The 27,197-nt window shown below is 51.7% G+C and overlaps 1 protein-coding gene across 2 annotated transcripts; it reads left to right on the top strand.

The window, feature by feature from the left end:
* The first annotated feature begins 1,259 nt into the window (after nt 1-1,259).
* On the top strand, nt 1,260-26,991 carry PMVK (phosphomevalonate kinase). Of its 2 annotated transcripts, none has more exons than XM_032973885.2 (5): nt 1,260-1,452; nt 9,743-9,806; nt 11,540-11,698; nt 19,922-20,051; nt 26,556-26,991. In XM_032973885.2, exons 1-5 carry the CDS (start codon nt 1,310-1,312, stop codon nt 26,696-26,698), a joined length of 639 nt encoding a protein of 212 aa, XP_032829776.1. In that variant the 5' UTR covers nt 1,260-1,309; the 3' UTR covers nt 26,699-26,991. The 2 variants fall into 2 exon arrangements, with proteins under 2 accessions (XP_032829776.1, XP_032829778.1); XM_032973887.2 differs by having other exon boundaries at nt 1,326-1,517.
* The last annotated feature ends 206 nt before the right edge of the window (nt 26,992-27,197 follow it).

The following is a 27,197-nucleotide window of genomic DNA, read 5'->3' as shown; positions in this document are numbered from 1 at the left end:
TATTATAAGCGTCTTATAATCCGGTAGGATGTGTGTGTGTGCAAATATTTAACAAAAACGCAAATGTGCGCAGTTCAAAGTCGCATGCACAACAGCGCTCAGCCTTGCCCAGACCACCAACTCAATGTAAATGTGCGTCCGAAATGTGTCGTTGAGAAAGCACCGATCCAAATGGTTGGTCAAATGTGACCATCATTGCTGATTGACACCGGGCACTGGGTCTTATAATCCTAAGAATACCGTTTCATCCAGAATCAGAATATTCATTTACACTGCAGGAGGAATCCGATCAGCTATAAAGATATTTTTTTTATAATCACAGATGTCCAGTAGGGGCACGGGGTAAGAGCATTACAGCAACAGTACACAAACACGAGAATAGCGCAAAAGTATAAGAAAGTTAAACATATCACCCGTGGAGTTTTTCCCCTCCAAATTTAGAATCAACATCACGCGTTTAGAGTTATTTGGCTCCTGCTATCAATGTCCACGTGATGACATCCCAGTCAACCCATACGGTTTACCCGTATTCTTGTACAGGGAAAATGAGTTTTCAGGTCTAATACGGGCAAAACATTTTTGTTTGTGTTTCTCCCTCGTGATGTGACTTTGTAAGATGAACGTTGAGATTTATAAGCGCACGGGGTGACCAATAAAAGCTGAATAGGTCTGTAATAAGGTCGGTACTCATCAGTTTCATTTATTTGGTATAGCCCTGTGAGCCATTCGGCTCTTGAATCGGCTGCAACCGCAACAAACAAAAAACAAAAACATGAACAAGAAAAACATCTTAAAGTGACTTTGTGTGACTGTGCAAACAGAAAATCCAGGAAAAAAAACATCAAAATATTCCTGAAATAGCACCGTACACCAACGCGGTGTGCAAAAGTCCCAGTGGGATGCAAGTCAAACAACAACAACCACAAGACAACTAAGATTAAGGCCATCAGTCTAACTCCGTACTACAATAAACAAAAACTTGGCCAAACCTAAAAAACGTTTTCCAAATCACCAAAATAAAAGCCATGATGATGAGCCTACTGCGATTGAACCATCACTTTTGATAGCCAGGTCACCTCTGAAAAAAAAAATCTACGTCGCAGCTCAGTGGGACCTTACCTGGTAAAATAATAATAAAAACTGTTTAAAAGTTAACATACCGGTAGTTTAACTTTAAATTTGGGGTGGAAGAGGTAAAACCTCTGACCTGGCACCGCGTTTAACGAACTATCCTTTTCTGGAGGTAAATCCTCCGCGTGTGACATCGCCCCGCCCCCCGCTTTGGCGACCCGGTTCGGCCCCGGCAGCCATGGCCGCACCTGACGGCGATTCCCCTTCGCCCTCCTCATCCTCCTCATCATCCTCCTCATCATCGCCGCCTCGCTGCGTCCTCGTCTTCAGCGGGAAGAGGAAGTCGGGCAAGGACTTCGTGACGGACTCGCTGCGCGGAAGGTTCGCGATGATGAGCCCGGCCACGGATGCGCGCGACTCGAGCAAACATTCACCAACATCGCTTGGTGTGTGGTTGGTGTTGTTCTGTTTGTTGTTCTTCTGTGTTTGTTGTTGGTTCGTGGCTTGCTCCCTCCCCCCCACACACACACACCACCACCTCGTCCAGCAGTTGGATGGATCGCGCCGCCGCCAAGCCATTCGCGTGTTGCGTTGACCAGCAGCAACAGCAGCAATGTTACATTAGTAATAAAGGTGGTGGTTGTTGTTGTGGTTGTTGTTGTTGTGTTAGATCGCCTCGCTACGAACGCGTCGTTAGCCTCCCCTCCACCTGGAAGCGCATTATTAAGTTAATACACCTTACACGATTCCTCATAGAGGAAACACGTGCTAATTAACTGATGACTAATCTATGATATAATGACAATAGTCGCCCCCTGCTGCGCCTCTGACCTCTGCACCTGATGGGTTCAGTGACGACGTCGTCCTGCTGGTCCATTTGAGAGCTGAATCAGGTGGATGGCTTCACAGCACACCGGTGGGCTGTAGCAGTAACTAACTGGCGCGTTTGTTTACGTGACACTGCCATTACTAATTGGCCGTGTCGGGTGGTGGAGGGTTACGACACAGCGCGGATCAAGTATGGCCAAGTACACCTGCGGGAGACAACCCGCAAGGCCCCTCGGTTGGAGCGGCACACATCGCGGGTAGCCCCGTCCCCGAATCTCGTCGGATTCCTCACAAGCCAAGCAGGGAATTGGAGGCTGGATGATGAACATTGCTTTGTTCAGAGCGACAGCCGTGCATAACGGGTGCTATAGGCTCGAGAGCTATGGGCGGCAGAGGGGCATTGCAGCAACAACCATCGCTTTCCTGCGCCCCTGTATGTACGGTGCTTCATACCGCGTCAACCCATACGGTTTACCCCGTATTCTCGTACAGGTAAATCGAGTTCTAAGGTCCATACGGCATTGCCTTAGCGTTAGCGAGTTCGCAACTCGGTGCAGAGGCTCACGGTTGGGATCCAGCGGCCGCCCTGGTGACACCGGTGGCCATGCACGCCTCTCATCCACCACCACTGCGCGGGCGACGAGGGTTGGTGGATGGCACAAATGTCGTGTGTCGAGGAGCCATACCCTGGCTCGCCAGCAGAAGGCAGTAGAAGCAAGCGGACTTGTCACCGTCCGTTTTCTTCCGTACGGGGATCGAGCGTTGCCCCTCGCCGCTTTGCGCGCGTGGATTTTCTCCGGGGCGCTCCGGTTTCCTTCCACATGCAGTCACTCGTGAATTGTCTGAAAACATCTTCATATAGAGGCATGCCTGTCAACCCATACGGTTTCCCCTTATTATTGTACAGGGAAATTGAGTTTGTAGGTCCATACAGCCGTTTCAATACGGGCAAAAAAAATGTTGTCTTTGCGTTTCTCCCTTGTGATGGGACTTTGCAGGATGAACGTTGAGATTTATAAGGGCACGGGGTGACCAATAAGGTCTGGAGTGGTCTGTGATAGGGTAGGGCGCTAAGAGGTTGAAAGGTTTGGTATTTATACTCTCCCCACGTTTGTGCTGCTCCCCATGCATCACCGGCGTGGTGAAGTATGGCCAGATGACCCCCCGGCCACCCTCACGACCGTGGCAGCGTCAGGAGACCATCATCCAGCGGGCTACGTAGCTCTGGTAATTAATGCGTTAATTTCACCGGTTAATTAAAGCTGGCCTATTTAAGACCGGCAGTGGAAATTCCACATTTCCATGGTGGGTGGGGGGGGGTAAAGGAAAACTCCACATAACAGCCGCTGTTGACTCCCCCCACAAAGTAGGAACTTTCTGACCCGTCCCTAACTTTCTGACCCTGTGTCCCTGCTGAACAGCTGTGAAAAAGAGCTTCATAGCTCACCGGATTCCTCCAGTATAAATAAACATTCTGATTCTGAAGTAGTCCCCAATTTAGCTGCCCCAGAAGGTTGATGGGGTTGGGCATGCGGCTGACGGCAACATGGTTTGTTTAATATCAGTGAGCTGACAATAATGTCAACTCATAACGCAAGGTATGCGCTCGCTCTCCTAGAGAGAGGGGAGATGGAAAAGGGTGCGAGGATGACAGCACAGACCAACGGGAAGGCAGCAGCAGCCGGACAGGTGGTGTGAGACTTCACTACCAGCAATTGACCAAGCTCTGCCGTCCTCTACATATGAAGATGCTTTCTGCCAATTCAATGAGTGACTACACGTGGGATGAAACTGGAGCGAAGGGGACGAGCAACACTCGATTGCCGTACAGATTAAAACAGATGGAGACACGTCCGCTTGCTGTACTGCCTTCTGGCGAGCCAGGGTATGGCTCCTCGACACAACATTTGTGCCATCCACCAACCCTCGTCGCCCGCACAGTGGTGGATTAGAGGCGTGCATAGCCAACACCGCTCAGCTGGTGTAACCAGGGTGGCTGCTGGTATCCAACCATGAATGCCTGCACCAAATTTGCGAACTCGCTAACGCTAAGCAATGTCATAATTTGACAGGGCGCTGTCGGTTGTGAGATGTTAACTACCTCGCCTGGTATACAGTAGGTCGTGGGTTCGATCCCGACCCTGACTCCTGTATATTTGGAGCTTGCATGTACTCCCTGTGGTAGTGTGGATTTTTCTGCAAGTCCTCTGGTTTTTTCCTCCACATTTACAATCAACATGCGTTTAGAGTGTTTGACTACTACAAAATGTCCACGTGATCAACCACTTCATTGGGCTATAATTTGTGACCAGGTTGCTTCTGAAAAAGAGCTACGTAGCTCAGTGGGCCTTACCTAGTAAAATAAAAAAAAATAGTTTATAGTAGTTTTTATTTATTTCAGCATCATTCGTTCGGTACAATTTTAAATGATTGTGAATTATAATGATTGCTAATATTTATTGGATTGTAATTGTTGCGTATGTATTTTTAAGTTGACGCATATCAATTATACATGTATATATTAAGCTAGTCCTTAGCGCACCGAGTTGGGAACCTGGTGCAACCCATAACCACGGCCAACATCAGTGACGAGTGACAACCGTGCTGTGGAATCTGAAAAACCACCACGTGGGAAGTTGTGGTTGGGGGGAGAGAGGAGGGCGTGGGTTGTAAATGAATGAACGCAGCCACTAAAATAGATCTGATGAAATCATTAGAAATATATAATGTAATCATTAGAAATATAAAAAAATATATCTGATGAAATCATTAGAAATATATTAATATATATGATGAAATTATTAGAAATATATAATGTAATCATTAGAAATATCTAAAAATATATCTGAAATAATTAGAAATCTATAAATATATCTGATGAAATAATTAGAAATATATAAATATATGTATTATTAAATAATTGGAAGTATATACATATGTAGTGATGCACTTCGGAGACGGGGATCATTAAGGCACCTTTATTTTCACACGTCAGGGAACTACAAACGCCCTAAGTGCTTACACACTAGTCACACATCCATCTCATTCCAGCTAGTACAGTTGGCAGGCTGTCTAGCTAGCGGCATCTAAGGATGGTTGAGACGGTAGTGACAGGGATGACGAACGAATCTCACTCGCACGATTCCAGCAACAGCCCCGAGCTCTCGCCTCGGGCCCCCTTTTATCCTCCTGGCGTGGCCTCGCTCCGCTCTCGCCATGCCCCCTTGCTGGAACCCACTAGCAGGTTCCCGGCTTCCAAATGAACTCGTCCCCGAGCTCTTTAGTTCTCTTCACCCCCATATATGCTCTCTCTGCTGACGTGTATACTGCCTTCTGCTGTCAGTACCACTTTTCCGTCAGCAGCCAGCGTTATTAAACTACACATATATAAAAAATATATATCTCATGAAATCGTTAGAAAAGCACTCTGGGAAACGGCCGACAGAAAATATGCATTACACGTGAACCAGGTGTCTCAGACAATGGTATCTCACAATCTAGTTTTGATTGGTATGCACTGCACTATCAACCCGGTGATCTGGGTTTTTAGTTCCTGCCCACCGCTAACATAACTTGGTGCGTAACCGCATAATGCGCTCATGGGTTCTGGGCTCCCCCTGCCATCTCCCCTCCCCCCACCTTCAATAACTCCCACTAACCGTTGTGGTGAAGTATGGAAAATAATGCCCTAGACCGACACATTGTGCTTTTAACTGCTTTGTGTTTTTGGTTGTTTGTCCTTCCCCACAGCTCCGATGAGCACGGTTGGCTACGTACGGTACGAAATAAGTTAAACATACACACGCACGTATATCACTGTATTACTATTTATTTTGTGGATTGGAATCGGTGGAATTACCCAAATTGATTGGGTGTCTATAAGCAAATCACCCGGAATGCACCCAATCTCGTGAAAACTCGCAAGCTAAGCCGAATCGAGCCTGCACAGTGCTTGAATGGGCAATCAAAGTGCATTACAGTTTGAGTTTGACATCGGTCTACTGTTGTGGGCAAGCTGAGGGCATCGTGGCAAAATCCATTGATGTCTTGCTTCTGTGCTCCCAACGTCTTTGCAAGCTTGGTGAAGTGTGGTCAAATAGCTCGCACGACCCGTACGGCGGCGTGGGGAGGCCCTCATCCTGCAGTGCATTGACAGGAGGGCTGCCCGTGTACGTGAGTGGCGGTGGATCGTAGCAGAGGTCATAAATTAGGGTGATAAAATGTATTGGCCGGATTGCATGTGTGTATGTTGAACTTCTTTCACACCGTATGTAGCCAAGCGTGCTAATCGGGAGGTGTGGGGGGAAAGGACAAATTAAACGCAAAAAGCAGTTCTAAAGAAATTAGTTTTCAATCGAGATTACTTTAAAGTGCATAGCTCCAGTAGCTTCCTAATATTAGAAAGAAGAGCGTTCCAGAGAGCGGCCGATAACTGTCCTTGTTTGATGGCTAGCCAAAATCTGCTGCGAGGATGATCGGAGCTCACCTGATGGTTCGTGCCCCTTGACGGGATCAGCGAGGTACCGTGGTTCATTTGTGGCAAGCACTTTGTGTATAACGAATGCGACCTCATAATAATGTATTCGTTCGGCAACCGGAAGCCAATGCAGCTCAGCGAGCACTGGACAGAAATGGGTCAATCCACTGCTGCATGAAGGCCTCCCCTAGTTGCCGCCACCTCTCGCGATCCTTTGATGCATCAACAATCCATCCATCGTCTGCACGCGAACTAATCTCACTCGTGCCTTCTGCTTGGCATACATCCGCTCGGAAGTGTAATAGTAACCCTGGTTTTCCAAAATGCAAATCGTTCTCCCGAAACCGACTGTAAAATAGAAAACAACTCTGTGGTTACGTGGGAGGCCGCGGTAGCTTTTGTGTAAGTGATTACCATTGCAGAAAAAAATGCGTCTGATGGTAATTATGGGAAGACATTTGAGCCAACGCAACTTTCCTTATTCTTAGCCGTACGAAACTGAATGAGAAAAATGCTGATGGACAAAAAAATCTTGCGCCCTGTCGCATTTCATGAGAAGGCGAAATGTGAGCCAGACATTTGACCTTTTTAACATTCTCAAATCTGTAATCCGTGTGCTTCAGGTTAAACTAGGTATCTGGTGATGATGATGATGCTGCTCCTGCTGCATTGGCAGTGGTGCGCAATCGACAACAACAGCAGCAACAACGACAAGAAAACTCTTGTCCCTGCCAGTGCCTCTCTTCCTGCGATTCTGGCAAATCGCCCGATGATGCTGGATGTGATTACCAGCGAAACGTCGTACTACTCAAATTGTAAATGTTGTGGATTTATTCTCCAATACACCGGTGGGCTGAAGTAGTAACTATTTGGCGTTTTGTTTACGTGACAGATCCCATACTAATTTGCTGTGTCGGGTGGTGGAGGGTTACGACACATACTTATGCCAAAAACCTTTTTTGTGAATAATATTGGTCGCGAAAGCCTACGTGTTAAACTTTGATTCTCCGTTCACAGAAAAAAAATACTTGCATTCTCATCACGCGCCACAGTGCAAACAAGTGACACTCTCCAGCCATTACCTATCCACTCTCTCTGTCTACTGACAGCCTCTCTATATACCATGAAGAAGGGCCTTTGCCCGAAACGTCACCTATTTTTTTCCACCTTTTAAGGCGACACACAAACAGCACATGCCAGGTAAAGGTACATGCTTATGAAAAAGACTATTGCCTGGAAAGTTGCCGGAGATTTCTTGTTTTCTCATTTTAAGGCCACAAAAACAAAGATCCCCCTTCTAGCCTGTAACAGACTGTTGGGGCAAATGCTGTTAGCGAGCACCTATGAAGGCCGTTGCGGCACACGAGGGGGTGAGTGGCCAGCACCACGCACACGCTCACACAGGTGCATGTGCCGAGTTATTCTGGGGTTCACGTAGGTGTCACGTCAATCAAGCCCATAACCGTCCACTGCCAGACAAAAGCCAGCAGGAAATATTTGTTAATTGCCAAACTTTTATATGAATAGGTTTTACCCCTTCCTGGCAATAAAATAGGAAGTGTCACGATGTTCAAACACCAAACAGAACCATTTTACAAGGAATCATGTCTGCAGTAACCACACATACTTGTGAAAATTCAAACAAAAACAAGGTAAAAAAAACCTTTTCTTATACTTTACTGGCGAGAAAGGTCCCATGTTGGCAAACTTGAGCTTGGGGCTTTTCCGACGTAACCGGTTTTATTGCTGAAAAACAAAATCCATGGGCGCATTCACCCGTGACGCGACAACGCGATTTAACCTGGCCGTGTCGGGTGGTGGAGGGTGCACGGCTGTAATTTGCACGAGGGCCCGGCGACATTGCCCACACGATCGAAACCAAAGGAAGCCCAATTGTGAAGCCTAACGTTGGTCCCGAGAGTTTTTTTTAATTGCATAATTTCACCTGTGCATATACCCTGGGTACGTGCAGGTGTGGGCGGCAGCATGGTGGGTAGTGCCCTCCGCGATGAACCCGTGACCCGACTTCAATGCTGCGTCGTGGCAAACATCAGTGGGCGAGTGACACCTCTGATTCCTGGGACCCCCACCTTCACAGAGCAGAATGGAGAAGTATGGTCAAGAACTCCTATTGAGGGGTGGTGGTATAGATGTTAACTCCCTCGCCTGGTATCCAGGAGGTCGTGGGTTTGATCCCGATCCTGACGCCTGCTGCTGTATATTTGGAGTTTGCGTGTTCTCACTGTGGTCGCAATGATTTTTCTCCGGGTCCTCCGGTTTTTCTGTCCACGTTTAGAAAAAATGCGTTTGGAGTATTCGGCTGATATAAATGTCCACACGATGGGCCTCCTCGTTGAGCTTTCACTCGTGGCCAGTCGCTTCTGAAAAAGAGCTAATATAGGTGGTTAAATAAAAATAAATGGTTTAGTTTAGAATCTGGCACTGTGAAGGCAGCAGTGAAGGTTGGTGGATCACACACACAGGAGAAGGCAGTACAGTAAAGTGCGGTCTAATAACGCATTCTCCTGCGGAGGGAGCTGGTAGGAACGTTGGGTTGCTCTGTCAATGGCCAGGGTCCACGGCGGCACCACCACGTGGTGTATTCCGCAAATATGCCCGACTGTGAGGGTGGGCACAAGCCGGCGTGAGTAGGTGAAACGTTGAGTTTTATAAGGGCACCACGGGGTGACCAGCCCCTCTCCACCCATCCCCACCCCTCCCACTCCCCACCCAGCCCCACCCTCCCCACCCAGCCTCCCCACCCAGCCCCTCCCCAGCCTCCCCACCCTCCCCTCTCCACCAGCCTCACCCCTCCATTTTTGGATGCAGGACTGACGGACACAATAATCCCCTGTGGGCTGGTGGTGTAACCAGGAAGTTCCTACCAGTGTCACCTGCCCCTTCTGACTGCACCACATCCTCGCAGACCAAGCCAACCTCGAAACAAAATTTTTTTTTAAGGTGCCACGGTGGCTAGATGTTAACCTCCTCGTCTGGTATGCAGGAGGTCGTGGGTTCGATCTTTATCCTGATGCCTGCTGCTGCTGTATATTTGGAGTTTGCGTGTCTCTCTCTCTCCATGTATTTGTCTCCGAGTCATCCAGTTTTTCCCTCCACATTTAGAATCGACATCCCGCGTTTAGAGTGTTTGGCTGCTCTAAATGTCCACATGATGATAAGCCACTTTGTTGAGCTATCATTTGTGATAGCCAGGTCGCGTCTGAAAAAGAGCTATACAGCTCAGTGGGGCCTTACCTGGTTAAAATAAAACAAGGTTTTATAGTTATCTGGCCCTGGTTGGGAATCATTGTCTCGGCTGTTTACCGAACCGTAAGCGCCGCGTTGCGTATCTTGTTATCGTTGCAGGCTGGGAGGAGACGTGTGTGCGATCCTGCGACTGTCTGGACCCCTGAAGAGCCAGTTCGCCAAGGTGAGTTCACTCGAGGGCGCTGGCTCTCATTGCTCGATCAAGTTGAGGAAAAGGAAGGGGGGGGGGGGGTGAATGTCGAGTGAAGCTGCAGCCAAAGTGTGAGCTCTGCACTGCTGTTTTCAAGGGATACAGTAGAACGGTGGCTCGGAGATGTTAACTACCTCGCCCGGTGTACGGGAGGTCGTGGGTTTTGATCCCGACCCTGACACCTGTAAGTTTGGCGTTTGCGTGTTCTCTACCATAGTCGCGTGGATTTATCTCCGGGCACTCAGTATTTTCCCTCCACATATAGAATCAACATGCGTTTGGAGCATTTGGCAGGTCTAAATTTCGACGTGTTAAGTCACTTTGTTGAGCTATCACTGGTGACCAGGTCGCTTCTGAAAAAGAGCTATAGTTCCGTGGGCCTTACCGAGTAATATAAAAATAGTTTCGTTTTTAGTTTAACTGCCACAGCGGTTGTAATGGTCGGAAGGACTGAGCTTGCGATCCAGAGGTCTCCGGTTCGATTCCGTGTCCCCGTGCGGCAGTTGAAACAATAGGAGCCATTTTCTTACATCTCCGCATCGCCCCACTCCACCGCCTCTGTCTCGCGAGCAGTCGAATTGAGTTTAGCACCAAAGTCGATCAGCAGGCCGCTTGCGGTGGGGTAAAGTGTGGGCCCCTCCGACCTCTACCAAGACATACCGGTCAGCGTGGAAGAGTAGGCCAAATACCCACTTAGAGTGGCTGTCTAGAGCTCCCTCCAGTGGTCACCAGCAGTGGCGCGATTAAGCAAAGCCAGCGCTCACCGCATTGATCGTTGTCTAGTGAAGCTGACACGGTTGTTCCAACTTCGTCTATCTTGTCCCGAGTGTCGACCTGCTGCTCAATGTGGTTGTGAGCATCGTTCTTCAAGTCACCGTTGAGCGAGCTGCAACATTAACATTCGGCGCGTTTCTGCACCAAGCGATAATTTTATTTGGCTGTGTCGGGTCTGTGGCGGTGGGGGGTGGGGGGCCTTAGCGACATACATTTGGTCCAGATTGTTACGTGGCCTAACCCAAAAACCAATTGTGAATCATGACATCGGCTGCAAGAACCTACTCGGTGTTCATTCTAGATTTGAAGCTTTCGTGACTGCAAGGATTTCATGCTCTTTGGTTTTATTCGGTAAAGTCACGTAGGTAAAATAAAATAAAAGAAAACAATTAAATCACGACGTTTCGGAGGCAACACAAGTCTCCTTCTTCAGGTGGAACAGACACAGCGGAACATCACTGATGAACATCACTGATGTTCCGCTGTGTCTGATGTTCCGCTCCGTCTGTTCCACCTGAAGAAGGAGACTTGTGTTGCCTCCGAAACGTCGTGATTTAATTGTTTTATTTTATTTTACCTACGTGACTTTACCAAATAAAACTTCTCGGTGTTCATAGTACAGGTTTGTTGGATTAAATTGCGTAAATTTGTCAATGTGTCATTAAACCCGCCACCACCAGACACAGCCATTTAGCAAGGTCTGTCACGTAAACAGAACGTGGCCAATTCGTCACTAGTACAGCACATAGATGTGTTGGAGACCCAAGCCTCAACATTTACAATCTTGAGTACGACGTTTCGCCAGTTATTAACAACCGGCTTCATCTCGGTGTTAAATGATTTAAACCTCAACGATTGTCTGCACCACGCGACCCAGTGCCCGGTCTGTCCTAAGGCCGCGTTATCCCGCCCCATGTCACGGTTCGTGGCAGGAGCACCGGCTGCAGCTGGACAAGCTGCTGGACGCGAGCGACTACAAGGAGCGCTACCGGGGGGACATGATCCGCTGGGGCGAGGCTCGTCGATCCGCCGACCCCGGCTTCTTCTGTCGACTGGCGACGCAGAGCGACGGGGCGCGGTGCCCCGTGTGGGTGAGGAACCCGGCCCGCCGGTGCCACCGCTAACGCCGCCGCGACGACCACCGCCACCACCGCGAACACCACAACCAACACCACCACCTACACCACAACCAACACCGCCACCTACACCGCCACCAACACCACCACCTACACCACAACCAACACCACCACCTACACCACAACCAACACCACCACCACCACCTACACCACAACCAACACCACCACCTACACCACAACCAACACCACCACCTACACCACAACCAACACCACAACCAACACCACAACCAACACCACCACCTACACCACCACCTACACCACAACCAACACCACAACCAACACCACCACCTACACAACAACCAACACCACCACCAACACCACCACCTACACCACAACCAACACCACCACCTACACCACAACCAACACCACAACCAACACCACCACCTACACCACAACCAACACCACCACCACAACCAACACCACCACCTACACCACAACCAACACCACCACCTACACCACAACCAAAACCACCACCTACACCACAACCAACACCACAACCAACACCACCACCTACACCACAACCAACAACACAACCAACACCACCACCTACACCACCACCTACACCACAACCAACACCACAACCAACACCACCACCTACACCACAACCAACACCACCACCAACACCACCACCTACACCACAACCAACACCACCACCTACACCACAACCAACACCACCACCAACACCGCCACCAACACCGCCACCAACACCGCCACCAACACCGCCACCAACACCGCAACCAACACCACCAACACCACCACCACCAACACCGCCACCAACACCACCACCACAAACACCACAACCAACACCGCCACCAACACCACCACCACCAACACCACCACCAACACCGCCACCAACACCACCACCACCAACACCACTACAAACACCGCCACCAACACCGCGGCCACGACCACCACCAACACCACGACCGCCATGGCCATTGCCAACACGGCCAACACCGCACCTCCTCGCTACCGACAGCTTTCAGCCACATCGTTCCACCAGTTCCCGCAGCTGATGCACAGTAACCACGCAGCCACCTCCCAAGCTCTGCCCTGACGGTCTCATCCCGCCCATCTGGCCTTAGGCCTTCTCTTCCCTTTGGCACCCGGGCTCGTTGGAGACCGCTCCGATTCCGTCACGGCAATCGCCCCTCCCCCCGCCCCCTGTCCTGCACACACGCGTCCCACCCAGTTCAGCCGCTCCGGCTAACACCGCGGTTTTGCGTGAATATTCGCCGTGAACATTTATCATGCGCCATCCGATTCACAGTGGACGCATACTTGTCAACCCCTTAGCAGTGTCTACCTTATTACAGACAAATTCAGGCCTTATTGGTCACCCCGTGCCCTTATAAATCTCAACGTTCATCCGACACAGTCCCATCACAAATAACTCTAAACGCGTCATGTTGAGTCTTTATTTGGAGGGGAAAAACCCGGAGGACTCCACGCGACCGCCGCAAGAGAGAGAAACGCAACCTCCAAATATACAGCAGCAGCAGCAGCAGGCGTCAGGGTTGGGATCATCACCACGACCTCCTGTGTACCAGGCGAGGTAGTTAACATCTCTTAGCATTTTGCATTGGGATCTGAGGATGGAGTGCCTGAAAACTCAATTTCCCTGTACAGGAATACGGGTAAAACCGTATGGGTTGACACGGTATGTGGACGCCAAATTTCCTGCGGTGTCATTCGCAAAGAGCGGCCCCTCGGGTGCCGGCATCTCGGTCTAAATCTTCGCCAAATGTTGAAATATTATGCCGCAAATCAAAGGTCACCTTTTCTCCGTTGCCAATTCCCGCGTCCTCCCCTTCCCTAACCCCTCCCCCCTCCTAGGCACCCTCCATCCTGGTCACCCGCTCCTCATTCCTTGCACTCCCCTGCCACCTAGATCACTTCCCTGTTTGTCCCGTTTTTGTTATCGTAATGTTACGCGCCGCCTCTTGATCGAGGGCTCTCTTCGTCGGAGGCGCTCTGTAAAGGGTCAAACGAGATAGATTCCTCGGCTGCGATCACGCACAAGCAGCAGGAGCAATCATCGCCTCCCACCGCAAAACCTCGGCGTACCCTGAAATATAGCAACAGCAATAACAATGGCAACGATAATCGTGAGTTTAACACGGAGTAGGCTTCCGCGACCAATGTTATCCATCGTAAAGGTTTTGCCCGATGAAGCCGATTGTAATCAGCGGCTAAACGTCACAGTACTCGTACGGTAAATGCTGTGGGTTTACTCTCCAACACACAGCCGGTTAGTGCTGAAAGAGTAACCAATTAGGCGCGTTGTGTTCACGTGACAAACCACTACTAATTGGCTGTGTCGGGTGGCTTGTGTGTATGTTGAACTTGTTTTGCACCGTACGCAGCCAACTGTGCTAATGTACGTATGTATGTTGAACTTAGCCAACCTTGCTAAAGTACGTATGTATGTTGAACTTCTTTCGCACCGTACACAGCCAACCGTGCTAATCGGAGGCGCTGGTGGCTTGTGGGTTAACGACACATTCATATTTCCGCGACATAACCCAGCAAAAAAAAAAAACCCGTTATTATGTTTGGCGACTACAACAACAATAATGATCAACGAGCTGCCGTTGTTTTGGTTCTCGCGCCGCTAGCGAGAAATTGTTTTTCCCTGCAACGACTCCGGGCGCCTGCCGCTGTCGCCGCTGCTGCCGCTCCCCGGGTGGCAGGAGAGCTTTGGGCTTTCTCGTTCGACAAGAAACAAGAACTCCACATCACCACCCCCGCCCAGCACGTGGAGAATGTTAACAAAACAAAAAACACATGCAGAGCTTTCCTGACCCCTCGCGCGATTACCGTAATATCTCACGTCACCCCCCGCCACGGCCACGATGGAAAGTCGTGGCAGTGGGGGGTGTGGTGGTGGTGGCGGCGGTGATGCTCGTGGTTGGGGTTTCTGGTTTTGTCCCAAATTTCCCAACATTGTTTTGGCTCCTGTCTCGTCGCCTCCGATATTGTGACGTCGTGTCGGTTGGCCCTCTTGGCAGAGGCGGGACTCGAAAACGTTCCAGAGTGGGGGGGGGGGGGGTGGGGGTTGGGAGGACGACAGGGGTGGAGGGGGCGAGGGCTGTCCAGAAATGTAAAGCGTTTTATATCTGGGCTGCAGGATGTTGGCAGAAGTGGTCGTAAGACGCGTGCCTCACACCAAGAAATGCCTGGGTCCGATTCCCGACTAGGGCGTCTTTATGCATGGAGTCTGTATGATCTCCCCCTGTTCTACAGAGTGAGAGTGAGTGGAGTTTGTATGATCTCCCCCTGTTCTACAGAGTGAGAGTGAGTGGAGTTTGTATGATCTCCCCCTGTTCTACAGAGTGAGAGTGAGTGGAGTTTGTATGATCTCCCCCTGTTCTACAGAGTGAGAGTGAGTGGAGTTTGTATGATCTCCCCTGTTCTACAGAGTGAGTGGAGTTCGTATGATCTCCCCCTGTTCTGCAGAGTGAGTGAGTGGCGTTTGTATGATCTCCCCATGTTCTGCAGTGAGAGTGAGTGGAGTTTGTATGATCTCCCCCTGTTCTGCAGAGTGAGTGAGTGGAGTTTGTATGATCTCCCCATGTTCTGCAGTGAGAGTGAGTGGAGTTTGTATGATCTCCCCCTGTTCTACAGAGTGAGTGAGTGGAGTTTGTATGATCTCCCCTTGTTCTACAGAGTGAGTGAGTGGAGTTTGTATGATCTCCCCCTGTTCTGCAGTGAGAGTGAGTGGAGTTTGTATGATCTCCCCCTGTTCTACAGAGTGAGTGAGTGGAGTTTGTATGATCTCCCCCTGTTCTGCAGAGTGAATGAGTGGAGTTTGTATGATCTCCCTCTGTTCTACAGAGTGAGTGGAGTTCGTATGATCTCGCCCTGTTCTACAGAGTGAGTGAGTAGAGTTTGTGTGATCTCCCTCTGTTCTACAGAGTGAGTGAGTGGAGTTTGTATGATCTCGCCCTGTTCTACAGAGTGAGTGAGTGAAGTTTGTATGATCTCCCCTTGTTCTACAGAGTGAGTGAGTGGAGTTTGTATGATCTCCCCCTGTTCTACAGAGTGAGTGAGTGGAGTTTGTATGATCTCCCCCTGTTCTGCAGTGAGAGTGAGTGGAGTTTGTATGATCTCCCCCTGTTCTGCAGAGTGAGAGTAAGTGGAGTTTGCATGATCTCCCCCTGTTCTACAGAGTGAGAGTGAGTGGAGTTTGTATGATCTCCCCCTGTTCTAGAGTGAGTGAGTGGGGTTTGTATGATCTCGCCCTGTTCTACAGAGTGAGTAAGTGGGGTTTGTATGATCTCCTCCTGTTCTGCAGTGAGAGTGAGTGGAGTTTGTATGATCTCCCTCTGTTCTACAGAGTGAGTGAGTGGAGTTTGTATGATCTCGCCCTGTTCTACAGAGTGAGTGAGTGGAGTTTGTGTGATCTCCCTCTGTTCTACAGAGTGAGTGAGTGGAGTTTGTATGATCTCGCCCTGTTCTACAGAGTGAGTGATTGAAATTTGTATGATCTCCCCCTGTTCTACAGAGTGAGTGTGAGTGGAGTTTGTATGATCTCCCCCTGTTCTGCAGAGTGAATGAGTGGAGTTTGTATGATCTCCCCCTGTTCTACAGAATGAGTGGAGTTTGTATGATCTCCCCCTGTTCTACAGAGTGAGTGTGAGTGCAGTTTGTATGATCTCCCACTGTTCTACAGAGTGAGTGAGTGAGTGCAGTTTGTATGATCTCCCCCTGTTCTGCAGTGAGTGAGTGGAGTTTGTACTTTCTCTCCACCTATTCTGTACCGTTTGAATGTGACATTTCATATCATATCGTTTGAATGTGACATTTCACATCGTCTCCCCCCTCCTCCACCAACACCTGCCCCTAATCCACCCCTGACTTTGTACATCGGCATAAGCCCGACACGTCAAGCCTTGGCGCACGTGGCACTAACAGACTCACGTGGCACTAACAGACGCACGTGCGACTAACACTCGCGTGGAACTAACACTCACGTGGCACTAACACTCACGTGGCACTAACAGACGCACGTGGCACTAACAGACGCACGTGGTACTATCACTCACGTGGCACTAACACTCACGTGGTACTAACACTGACGTGGTACTAACACTCACGTGGTACTAACACTCACGTGGTACTAACACTCACGTGGTACTAACACTCACGTGGTACTAACACTCACGTGGCACTAACACTCACGTGGTACTAACACTGACGTGGTACTAACACTCACGTGGTACTAACACTGACGTGGTACTAACACTCACGTGGTACTAACACTCACGTGGTACTAACACTCACGTGGTACTAACACTCACGTGGCACTAACACTCACGTGGTACTAACACTCACGTGGTACTAACACTCACGTGGCACTAACACTCACGTGGTACTAACACTCACGTGGTACTAACACTCACGTGGTACTAACACTCACGTGGCACTAACACTCACGTGGCACTAACACTCACGTGGCACTAACAGACGCACGTGGTACTAACACTCACGTGGCACTAACACTCACGTGGTACTAACACTCACGTGGTACTAACACTCACGTGGTACTAACACTCACGTGGCACTAACACTCACGTGGCACTAACACTGACGTGGTACTAACACTCACGTGGTACTAACACTCACGTGGCACTAACACTCACGTGGTACTAACACTCACGTGGCACTAACACTCACGTGGCACTAACACTCACGTGGCACTAACAGACGCACGTGGTACTAACACTCACGTGGCACTAACACTCACGTGGTACTAGCACTCACGTGGTACTAACACTCACGTGGTACTAACACTCACGTGGTACTAACACTGACGTGGTACTAACACTCACGTGGTACTAACACTCACGTGGCACTAACACTCACGTGGTACTAACACTCACGTGGTACTAACACTCACGTGGCACTAACACTCACGTGGTACTAACACTCACGTGGGACTAACACTCACGTGGTACTAACACTCACGTGGTACTAACACGTGGTACTAACACTCACGTGGCACTAACACTCACGTGGTACTAGCACTCACGTGGTACTAACACTCACGTGGGACTAACACTCACGTGGGACTAACACTCACGTGGTACTAACACTCACGTGGTACTAACACTCACGTGGTACTAACACTCACGTGGCACTAACACTCACGTGGTACTAACACTCACGTGGTACTAACACTCACGTGGTACTAACACTCACGTGGTACTAACACTCACGTGGTACTAACACTGACGTGGTACTAACACTCACGTGGTACTAACACTCACGTGGCACTAACACTCACGTGGTACTAACACTCACGTGGCACTAACAAACGCACGTGCACGCACGTGGTCGGGGGGGGGGGAGGCGGAGGGGAGAGGATTTACGCAGAAAGGAAGCGCGGTTGGCGTGAGAGTTGACGGCTGATTTATCGAAGCGAGGTCCTTCCTGCGCCAGCGTTAGGATGGACCGGGAACTGGGTCACGTGATGACATATGCGCGCTCAGTTGCTGCTGGGAAGTCTGCTGCAGGAGGAGGTAGCTGCCGCTGCGACCAACGATGGGGGGCCCCCTCTTGGGGTTGTCGAACGGCGGGGTGGGCAGTAAACCCCGGTGCGCGTTTTCAGAATCGGTTGCTCCCCCCCCCCGCTCCCCCACCGTTCCGTGAGTCAGGATCCGGCCACCGATGATTCCGGTGGAAAGTTGGGTTGGTGCCAAACATGCTTGGCATGTGCGTGTGTATGTTGAACTTGAGCACCGCACGTAGCCAGCCATGCTAATCGGAGATGCGTGTAGATGTATGCCGCTGGGAATGAAGTTCGCAATGCGGTGCATTCACCGCTTAGCCACCGACGGTCTGACCACTGTGCCACTGTCTCTTCCACTGTGGGTGTCTACGTGAGTCTGTGGGTCTGTACGTGACCCTGTGGGTCTCTACGTGAGCCTATGGGTGTCTACGTGAGCCTATGGGTGTCTGTGAGTCTGTGGGTCCCTACTTTAGCCTATGGGTCTCTGTACGTGAGCCTATGAGTGTCTGTGAGTCTATGTGAGCCTATGGGTGTTTATGTGAGTCCGTGGCTCTCTACGTGAGCCTATGGGTGTCTATGTGAGTCTGGGTCTCTCCGTGAGCCTGTGGATCTCTCCGTGAGTCTGTGTATCTCTACGTGTGTGGACTGTGGTTTGAGGTTAGCAACCACAGTCGCTCTCGCGGTCAGTCTTCATTGTCCATCGGTGGAATAGAAAGAACGGCACAGTGGTTAGATCATCGGTGGCTGAGTGGTGAGTGCGCTGGACTATGAAATTCATTCCCAGACTAACATCAGTGGTGCATATCTAACCCCGCCCCCCCTCCGCTGGGCCTCCCCAAGGTGGACTCAGCCTTAAATGAGTACCTGATATGGGTGTACACACGACGGCACGCATAAGGGTAGCCAGACGTGGTGCGGATTGCACCGCACCACACCGCACCCCACACCACCTCATGCCCCTTTATAGGTGCTCGCTAACATCTCTTGTTGAAAAGTCTACACTGAACACCTCCGTCCGCGTCCATACAATGCGTATGCCACGCGCACATTTGTGTGTGTGTGGAAAGACGTGGCGCAACGGTTAGGGCACTACGTCACGAACCCGATAACCCGAGTTCGATTCCCGCTCACAGCCAACAGCAGTGACGATTTTCTGAACCGGTCCTGGGCCTCCCCCGGAGGTCGAACTCAGCCTGAAATGAGTACCTCGTGCGGTGTGCAGACGTCAGCAGTGTGGGGACAAAGGCGGCCGGGCGTGGTGCTGGCCACCCACCCCCTCGTGTGTTGTGCCGGCCTTCACAGGTGCTGCTCGCTAACAGCACTTGCCTGAACAGTCCGTGAAGGCTATGGGGGGGATCTTTGTCTGCGTGCCCGTGTTCGTACCGGGATGCCTGGCTCTGGCCACACCACGCCCTCGGCACTGGCTAACACCACTTGCCCCAACGTGAACTCTCATCTCCTTAGAGCTGCTTGTTGTTGTGTTTCGTTGCTTGTCCTTCCCGCGCACCTCCGCTTAGCACGCTTGGCTACGCTCGGTGCGACAGAAGTTCAGCGTATATACGTACAAAGGCTGCGGCGGGTCTTATCTTTGTTTTATTGACATGCACATTGTACCCTCCCTTTCCCCTGCTCCACCCTCCCTCCCTCTCCCCCCGGCCCTGCAGTTAATCAGCGACGCGCGACGCCGCTCGGACGTGGATTGGTTCGCTCGCCACCACGGCGCGGTCACGCGCACCGTGCGGGTCTCGGCCTCCGACGACACGAGGCGGAAGCGAGGATGGGTGTTCACACCAGGTGCGTTCGCGGTGACGCCATCGCCTCCATCACCATTGCCCCCACCGTAAATAAAGCGACAGTGTAACGGTCAGCGCTACGCTGCGCTACGAACCCGGCGACCCGAGTTCGATTCCCGCCCACGGCCACCCGACACCACCAGTGAGGATTTTCCGAACCGGTCATGGGGCTCCCCCAAGTCGACGCAGCCTCAAATGCGTACCTAGTGGCGACGTGAACAAAAACATCGCCACTGTGGAGATAAAGGCCACCCAGCCCCCTCACGTGCCCTGTTGGCCCTTCATAGGTGCTACTCGCTAACAGCACTTGCCATGACACCGCCGTCGAATCCTGCTGCTCCCTTCTCTTCCTCCGCCACCTGTGTGCGCGACGCTGCGGAGAAGCAGGGCGGGGTTCGCGATTGTTTCCCACGCTCGGACCGTCACCGACGTCCCCTGGGGCATCGGTGTCGCTGCTTGGCTGCCGCTCCGTTGTTATTCGCCACCGGCTGCTGTCCGTGACGCGTCCCGGCCACGCGGGGAGCCCTGATAGAAACTTGCACGATTGGTTCTACTGCCGCCCCCGGAGATAGTTGGCGTCTAACTGTCGTAATATGTAAATGCATTTAGTTGTAAAAGCGTCATTCTTTTATAAACTAAACTATTTTATTTTTTTACACACCAAGTAAGGAGGCCCACCGAGCTGCCTAGCTGTTTTTCAGAAGCGACCTGGCCACAAATGTTAGCTCAGCCAAGTGGCTCATCGTGCAACCAAATACTTTAAACGCGTGTTGTTGATTCCAAATGTGGAGGGAAAAACCGGAGGAGCCGGAGAAAAATCCACGCGAGCACGGGTAGAGAGACACGCAAATTCCAAATATACAGCAGCAGGCGTCGGGGTCAGGATCGAGCCCACGACCTCCTGTGCACCAGACGAGGTAGTTAACATCTCCTGGCCACCATGGCACCCCGAATGCTTAGGTTAGGCCACGTAATGCTTTGGCCAAATCTGTATCATAAAACCCTCCACCACCCGACACAGCCAAACAGATGAATAGTCGTTTAATCCTAAAGCACCTTTCGTCCGGAGATCGCAAAGTGCTGTTGATGCAAAAAAATAGAAATAAATAAAATCCTAACAAGGAAATTAAACCCAGTAAACTCCTACTGGAAGCGTGCAGGCTTGTGATAGGAACACCTTGCCATGTAGCATAAACACCCCAATGGTAAAGCTAAAGCATATTGAGCAACTGAAAAGACAACGGTGTTAAGGCGGGGGAGGGGGGTTTGAATGAGCTGAGAGTCGCGGCTTGGGGATCCGAGGTGGCATTGAGTTCCACAGCTTGGGGGCCACTCGGGAATCGGCCCAAGTCGCCCACGTCACGGGCACAGGCCTTTAACGACGCGGCAGTTTCTTAATGTTTCTGCTCGCTCACTCACCCACTCACTCACCCACCCACCCACTCGCTTAATCACCCACCCACTCACTCACCCACCCACTCGCTTACTCACTCACTTACTCACCCACCCACTCGCTTACTCACCCACTCACTCACCCACCCACCCGCTTACTCACCCACCCACCCGCTTACCAACCCACCCACTTACCCACCCACTCACCCACCCACTCACCCACCCACCCACTCGCTTACCAACCAACCCACCCACCCACTCACCCACTCACCCACCCACCCACTCGCTTACCAACCAACCCACCCACCCACTCACTTGCTCACTCACCAACCCACCCAGTCTCACAAAGACAAAGATCCCCGTATAGCCTTACCAGACTGTTAGGGCAAGTGCTGTTAGCGAGTAGCACCTATTGAGTGCTGGCACAGCACACGAGGGAGTGGGTGGCCATGTTTACACACTGCACCAGGTACTCATTGAAGGTTGAGTCGATATAGGAGAGGCCCAGAACTGGTTCAGATATTCTTTACTTTATTGGTTGTGCACGGGAATTGAACTCAGGTTAGTGGAACAGCGTGCTAACCACTGCAATACCAGACACTCACACACCTACTGACCGACCCAGACACTCGCACACAAACTCACTAATCCACTCACCCACTCACTCACCCAGTTACTCGCACTCCCACTCACTGACGCACCCACTCGCTCACAGGAAAGTTTTAAGGGCAGTTCTAACAACCATATTCAGCTCAATTATATTCACGAGGTTTTGCTTGCAACGCCACCAGGGCATCGTTAGGACAAGATGCAGGAAGCCCCAAGTATGATCCAGGATGTCAAACTATCCGTGTCACCTGACCCACCTTCTTTAATAGGTGTCATGACCAATCAGATGTGTGCTGGATATTAACCATGACAAATTAGGTGGTTGCATGGTCCAACCGAGGGCAGTCGCTCGGTAAGTCGCGGCATTGGCTGCGGTGAAAACCTACGCGCTACCCTCAGAGCATTCTGCGCTGCGTGTCTCTCGAGGGCAAAGAATAACTTTTAACGGGCGGCGGGGGACGTGGCATCGCGCTGGTAAACAATTTGCGCCGCGCGGCAAAAGAAGGGTCCAGGGTTCGATTCCTGACCGGGGGGGTGGGTGGAGGGGAGGGGAGGGGAGCGCCTTTCTCTTGCGTGGGTTTTGTACGCACTCACTGCCCCTGTTCTGCGTGCGTTTCCTCCCGATTCCCCCGGTGTCCTCCCATGGCTGAACCTCCCTCCCTCCCACCCACCCACCCACCCCCATACAATGAAACTGATCTCAGCCAAAACATCCCCAGTGCTGAAGAATTCCCTGAAAAATTCCTCAGTCAGGGTCACACAACAGCAGCGGCAGGCAGGCAGGCAGGCAGGCAGGCAGGCAGGCAGGCAGGCAGGCAGGCAGGCAGGCAGGCAGGCAGGCAGGCAGGCAGGCAGGCAGGCAGGCAGGCAGGCAGGCAGGCAGGCAGGCAGGCAGGCAGGCAGGCAGGCAGGCAGGCAGGCAGGCAGGCAGGCAGGCAGGCAGGCAGCACTTCCCTCTCATCTCGCTCCTCTTCTGCGAAAACAAATTTGGCAGGGACCTCTCCTGAAAATGTGTCTGGAGATGCTCCCATATAAAGCAAGCCGAATAATAATTTTCTAAAGTATTTATCTCGTAACGAATATCTGTACGGTGCAACATCTCGAGCCGTCGCCGGTCGCCCACGAAATAACCGAGTTCGGAGGGCTCCCCGGGCCAAGCCTCCCAGCTGCTGCTGCTGCTGCTGCTGAAATCGATGTAATCTCAAATCTAATCGTCGTACGATTCGTACAAAAAATGTTGGCAAAGGATTCAGTTTGGCCGAGTCCTCCGTTTGCCCGCTTCGGCAATTGTTTACTGCTGTGGTTGTTTCCACCTGATGACGGGCACTTGCGGTGCGCCCGAAACGTCGTGATTTAACGTATTTTGTACCGAAAGATCCAAAGAGCATGGGAAAGAAAAAGAAAAACAATGTGAAGAAAACAAAAAGAAGAAATAGAGAAAAAGGAAAACTGAAAGAAGAAAAATAAAAAATATAAAAGGAAAGAAAAATATAATAATAATAATAAAAGAAGGCATTTGCGACGGGAACGTCAAACTGTATTTATAACCGGAAAGGCAAGGGTCTGTTTGGCACATGTGGGGTGGGGGTGTCAGACAAAGCTATCTGGGTTCCCATAAAAATACCATAAACAGCAACGCCGCCACCGCAAACAATATCAACAAATCCGCGTTCTTATTGTCAAAGATTATAAAGAGCGTCAACGTGATCCTCGCTCAACTTTAAATCCTTCGCCGGAGCGCCGTTGCCTAGCAGCAAAGATAAAAGGTTCCCGTGTAACCTTCACGGACTGTCGGAGGCTGAGTGCTGTTAGGGGGTAGCTGATGTTGCTCATGAGCGAGAATCGAACTCTGTTCCTCCGGGTCTCTTTGGCGCAGCGCGCTAACCGCTGCACCATCGCAGCTCGCCCACCGACGTCCGCCATTCGCCACGAAGTCACGGTGACGGCGCCACGGCGCCTGCGCCAGGCCAGGTGCACCTTTGAGGCCGCCACGTGAAGTGTCGAAGGCTCTGTGGCAGGAGGGCGTCACGGGACAGACCCAGCAGGTGCCATGGGTTGACTGAGACGACCGGCAGATGCACCACCAGCTGTTCCCCCTACTGTGCCAACTTCTTCTGCCAAGCGCCACGGTGGAAACAACAAATTAGATTGACCCCGTGCTGGAGCTCGCCTACCTACGCACGCGCGATTAAACTCGTCCACGCCGTCACCATCGCGGAGTCAATAACTGCTCTAAAGAAAAATATCCGCTTCCCACTCGAAGGAGAGTTGAGGCATTTGGCTGTGACCTCTCGGGCAAAGTCCCTGGGCATGCGGTGGAAATTCCACATTCCTGTGGCTGGGGGGTGGGGGGGGTGGGCGGCGAGTATCGGTGAGGGATGATTGGCCGGGTCTTCCCTCTCGTCCAGGAATCGATCTCGCGGACTCGCAGCCGCCGATGTCGGCCGCGGTCGGGGATCGAACTCGGCTCGCCGGGCCACCTGCCTGGAAAAATCCGCGAGCAGGCGATCGTTATCGAGCCGCGGGCGGAGTGGTGGTTGGCACGCCGCACGCTATGGACCCGGCGAGCCGAGTTCGATCCCTGACCGTGGCTAAGCATTGGCGGCGAGCGATTTCTGATCCGGGCCTCCACCGCGCCTATGACCTGATCCCGTCGGATCTCGCAAGCCTAGCGGGGGGTTGAGGCCGGATAGAATTGCTTGAATGAGTGACCCGTCGTGCATGGCAGGTGCTTTAGGCTTTCTAGCTATGGCCAGCGAGAGAGTGGTGCAGCAACAGCCATCGTTTTACTGTACAGTACTTGTATGCTCCCCAGGTGTGTGTCCTCCTCCCCACGCATCACCAATGTGCAGTAACCGGTGAAGTATGGCCAAACAATCCCCTCTGACCCTTGCCGCGGGGGTAGTAGGATTGACAAAACGACTACTTGAACGTAAAGATTCGTTGGCGTCACGTCGTCCGTGTACGAGTTAATTCTTTACTTTTAATGCAGCGGCAACAAAGACAAAGATCCCCTCTATAGCCTTTAACAGACTTTTGGAACAAGTGCTGCTAGCGCGTAGCACCTGTGAACGCCGGCACGGCACACGATGCAGTGGGTGGCCAGCACCAGGCCCGCCCGCCTTTCTCCCCCCAGTGGCGATTGTATTCACGCACCGCACCAGGTACTCATTTCAGTTTGCGTCGACCTAGGGGAGTCCCTGGACCGGTCCAGATGATCGGCAGTCACTGGTTGTTGGTGGTCGTGAGCGGCGATCGAACCCGGGCCACCGGGTTCAGAGCGCAGCGTGCCAAGCGCTGCCGCTCCCCACGAACGCTTGCGGCCCACACTGAATCACCAGCGGAGTCAACCTGTCCGGCTCGCAATTGATTCGCGCATTAAGGCCGCGCAGTGATGTGGCCGAATATCGGACTTCTCGGGTCGTTCCCTCTTGCGAGACCTTGTCCCGGAGATATGCTTGGCGCTGTTGGAAGTGAATCGCCGCTCGTTGAGCCGCTGCTAAATGCGGCTTGCGAGGAGGATCCGTCTTCGAGCCGCACCGGCCAGTGAGCTGGACCGATAAAAAAAATAGCCGGAGCGCGTTTTGCTTTTGCACGGTGCGGCGGTAGAATTTGTGTTGCCGCGTTTAGGGGTCTTGACGTCAACAAATGCGGCCACATCGCTGCGTGGCCAAGAATGAATTCCGAAATGAAAGTAAAATATTATTGATGAACATGAAGCCACATCGCCCCTTACTTGCAGACTAATTACCGTTTACAATACAGGTTTTTTTTGGGGGGGTAGATCGCGGAAATATAAACCCGCCACCACCCGACACAGCCAACTAGTAAGGTTTGTCACGTAAACAGAACCTGCCAGTTCGTTACTCGTACAGCACACCGGTGTGTTGGAGACGAAAGCCACAACAAAAACACCTGTATTATGGATGATATTGGTCGCGAAAGCCTACGTGTTGAAATTCCCGTTTGCGGTCCGCTCCAGCGTACACCTTGAGTCACAAAGGGACAGCTGCCGCCGGGGGTTCCCTTGGCCAGATTGCAGCAGGGCATTGAAACGATCGAGATGAGACGTCAGCCGCTCTTGAGTTGCTGAGGCTTCCAAGCAATGCCCTGTACATGCAAATCCAGGAAGTTAGAATTAAATGCAGGAAGTCAGAATAACCGTGTCACCTGACCCCCGACTTCTTAAACAGGTGTGATGTATGGTATTTCTACATACGTGACTTTACCGAAAAAAACAATGAGTAATTTATGCAGTCACGAAAGCTTCAATTCTTTATTAGGTGTGATGTACATATGTATGTTGAACTTCTTTCGCACCGTACGTAGACAACCACGCTAATCGGTGGTGCGGGGGAAGGCGAACAAGCAAGCGCAACGCAAAAAGCAGTTCTGAAGAAACGAGTTTTCAATTTGGAATTTTTTTTCAATTTCGACTGAATCTGATGGATTCAATTGAATGTCAATCGATGCTAAGGACACAAACTGCCTTTTGTCCGTGCAGGGATCGACGACATGGAGTCGGAGTGCGGCCTGGATTCCGGAGTGCAGTGGGACTGGAACATCCGGAACGACGGATCGGACGGCGACCTGGACTCTCAGCTGCAGGAGATTTTGAGTCACGTGGAGCTGCAGCTCGGGAGCTGACGAAACGCGTGGCACCATGGCCTCTCGTCGTCGCCCAAGGTCCCCCCCCCCCCCTCGTTGATTTGCACGGCCACTGCTGCTGCCCTGCCCCGCCCTGCCCCGCCCTGCCCCGCCCTGCCCCGCCCCGCCCCGCCCTGCCCCGCCCCGCCCCCAGTCCCTATCCAATGAAATCGTGCAGTGCGAGAAACACTGCACTTGGAACGGGGCGACCCGAGTTTGATTTCCGGCCGCGGCTGACATCGGCGGCGAGTGATACGTGAACTCCGGTCCTGGCGTACTCCACCAACCCTTCACTCGCCCTTCACCAACCCTTCACCCGCCCTTCACGAACCCTTCACCCGCCCTTCACCCGCCCTTCACGAACCCTTCACGAACCCTTCACGAACCCTTCACCCACCCTTCACCCGCCCTTCACGAACCCTTCACCCGCCCTTCACGAACCCTTCACCAACCCTTCACCCGCCCTTCACCCGCCCTTCACGAACCCTTCACCCGCCCT

The sequence above is a fragment of the Petromyzon marinus genome, chromosome 52 (assembly GCF_048934315.1).
Source record: "Petromyzon marinus isolate PM22_M1 ecotype Great Lakes invasive population chromosome 52, UKy_Petmar_22M1.pri1.0, whole genome shotgun sequence".
Lineage (NCBI taxonomy): Eukaryota > Metazoa > Chordata > Hyperoartia > Petromyzontiformes > Petromyzontidae > Petromyzon > Petromyzon marinus.
This window is presented reverse-complemented; position numbering and strand designations above follow the sequence as displayed.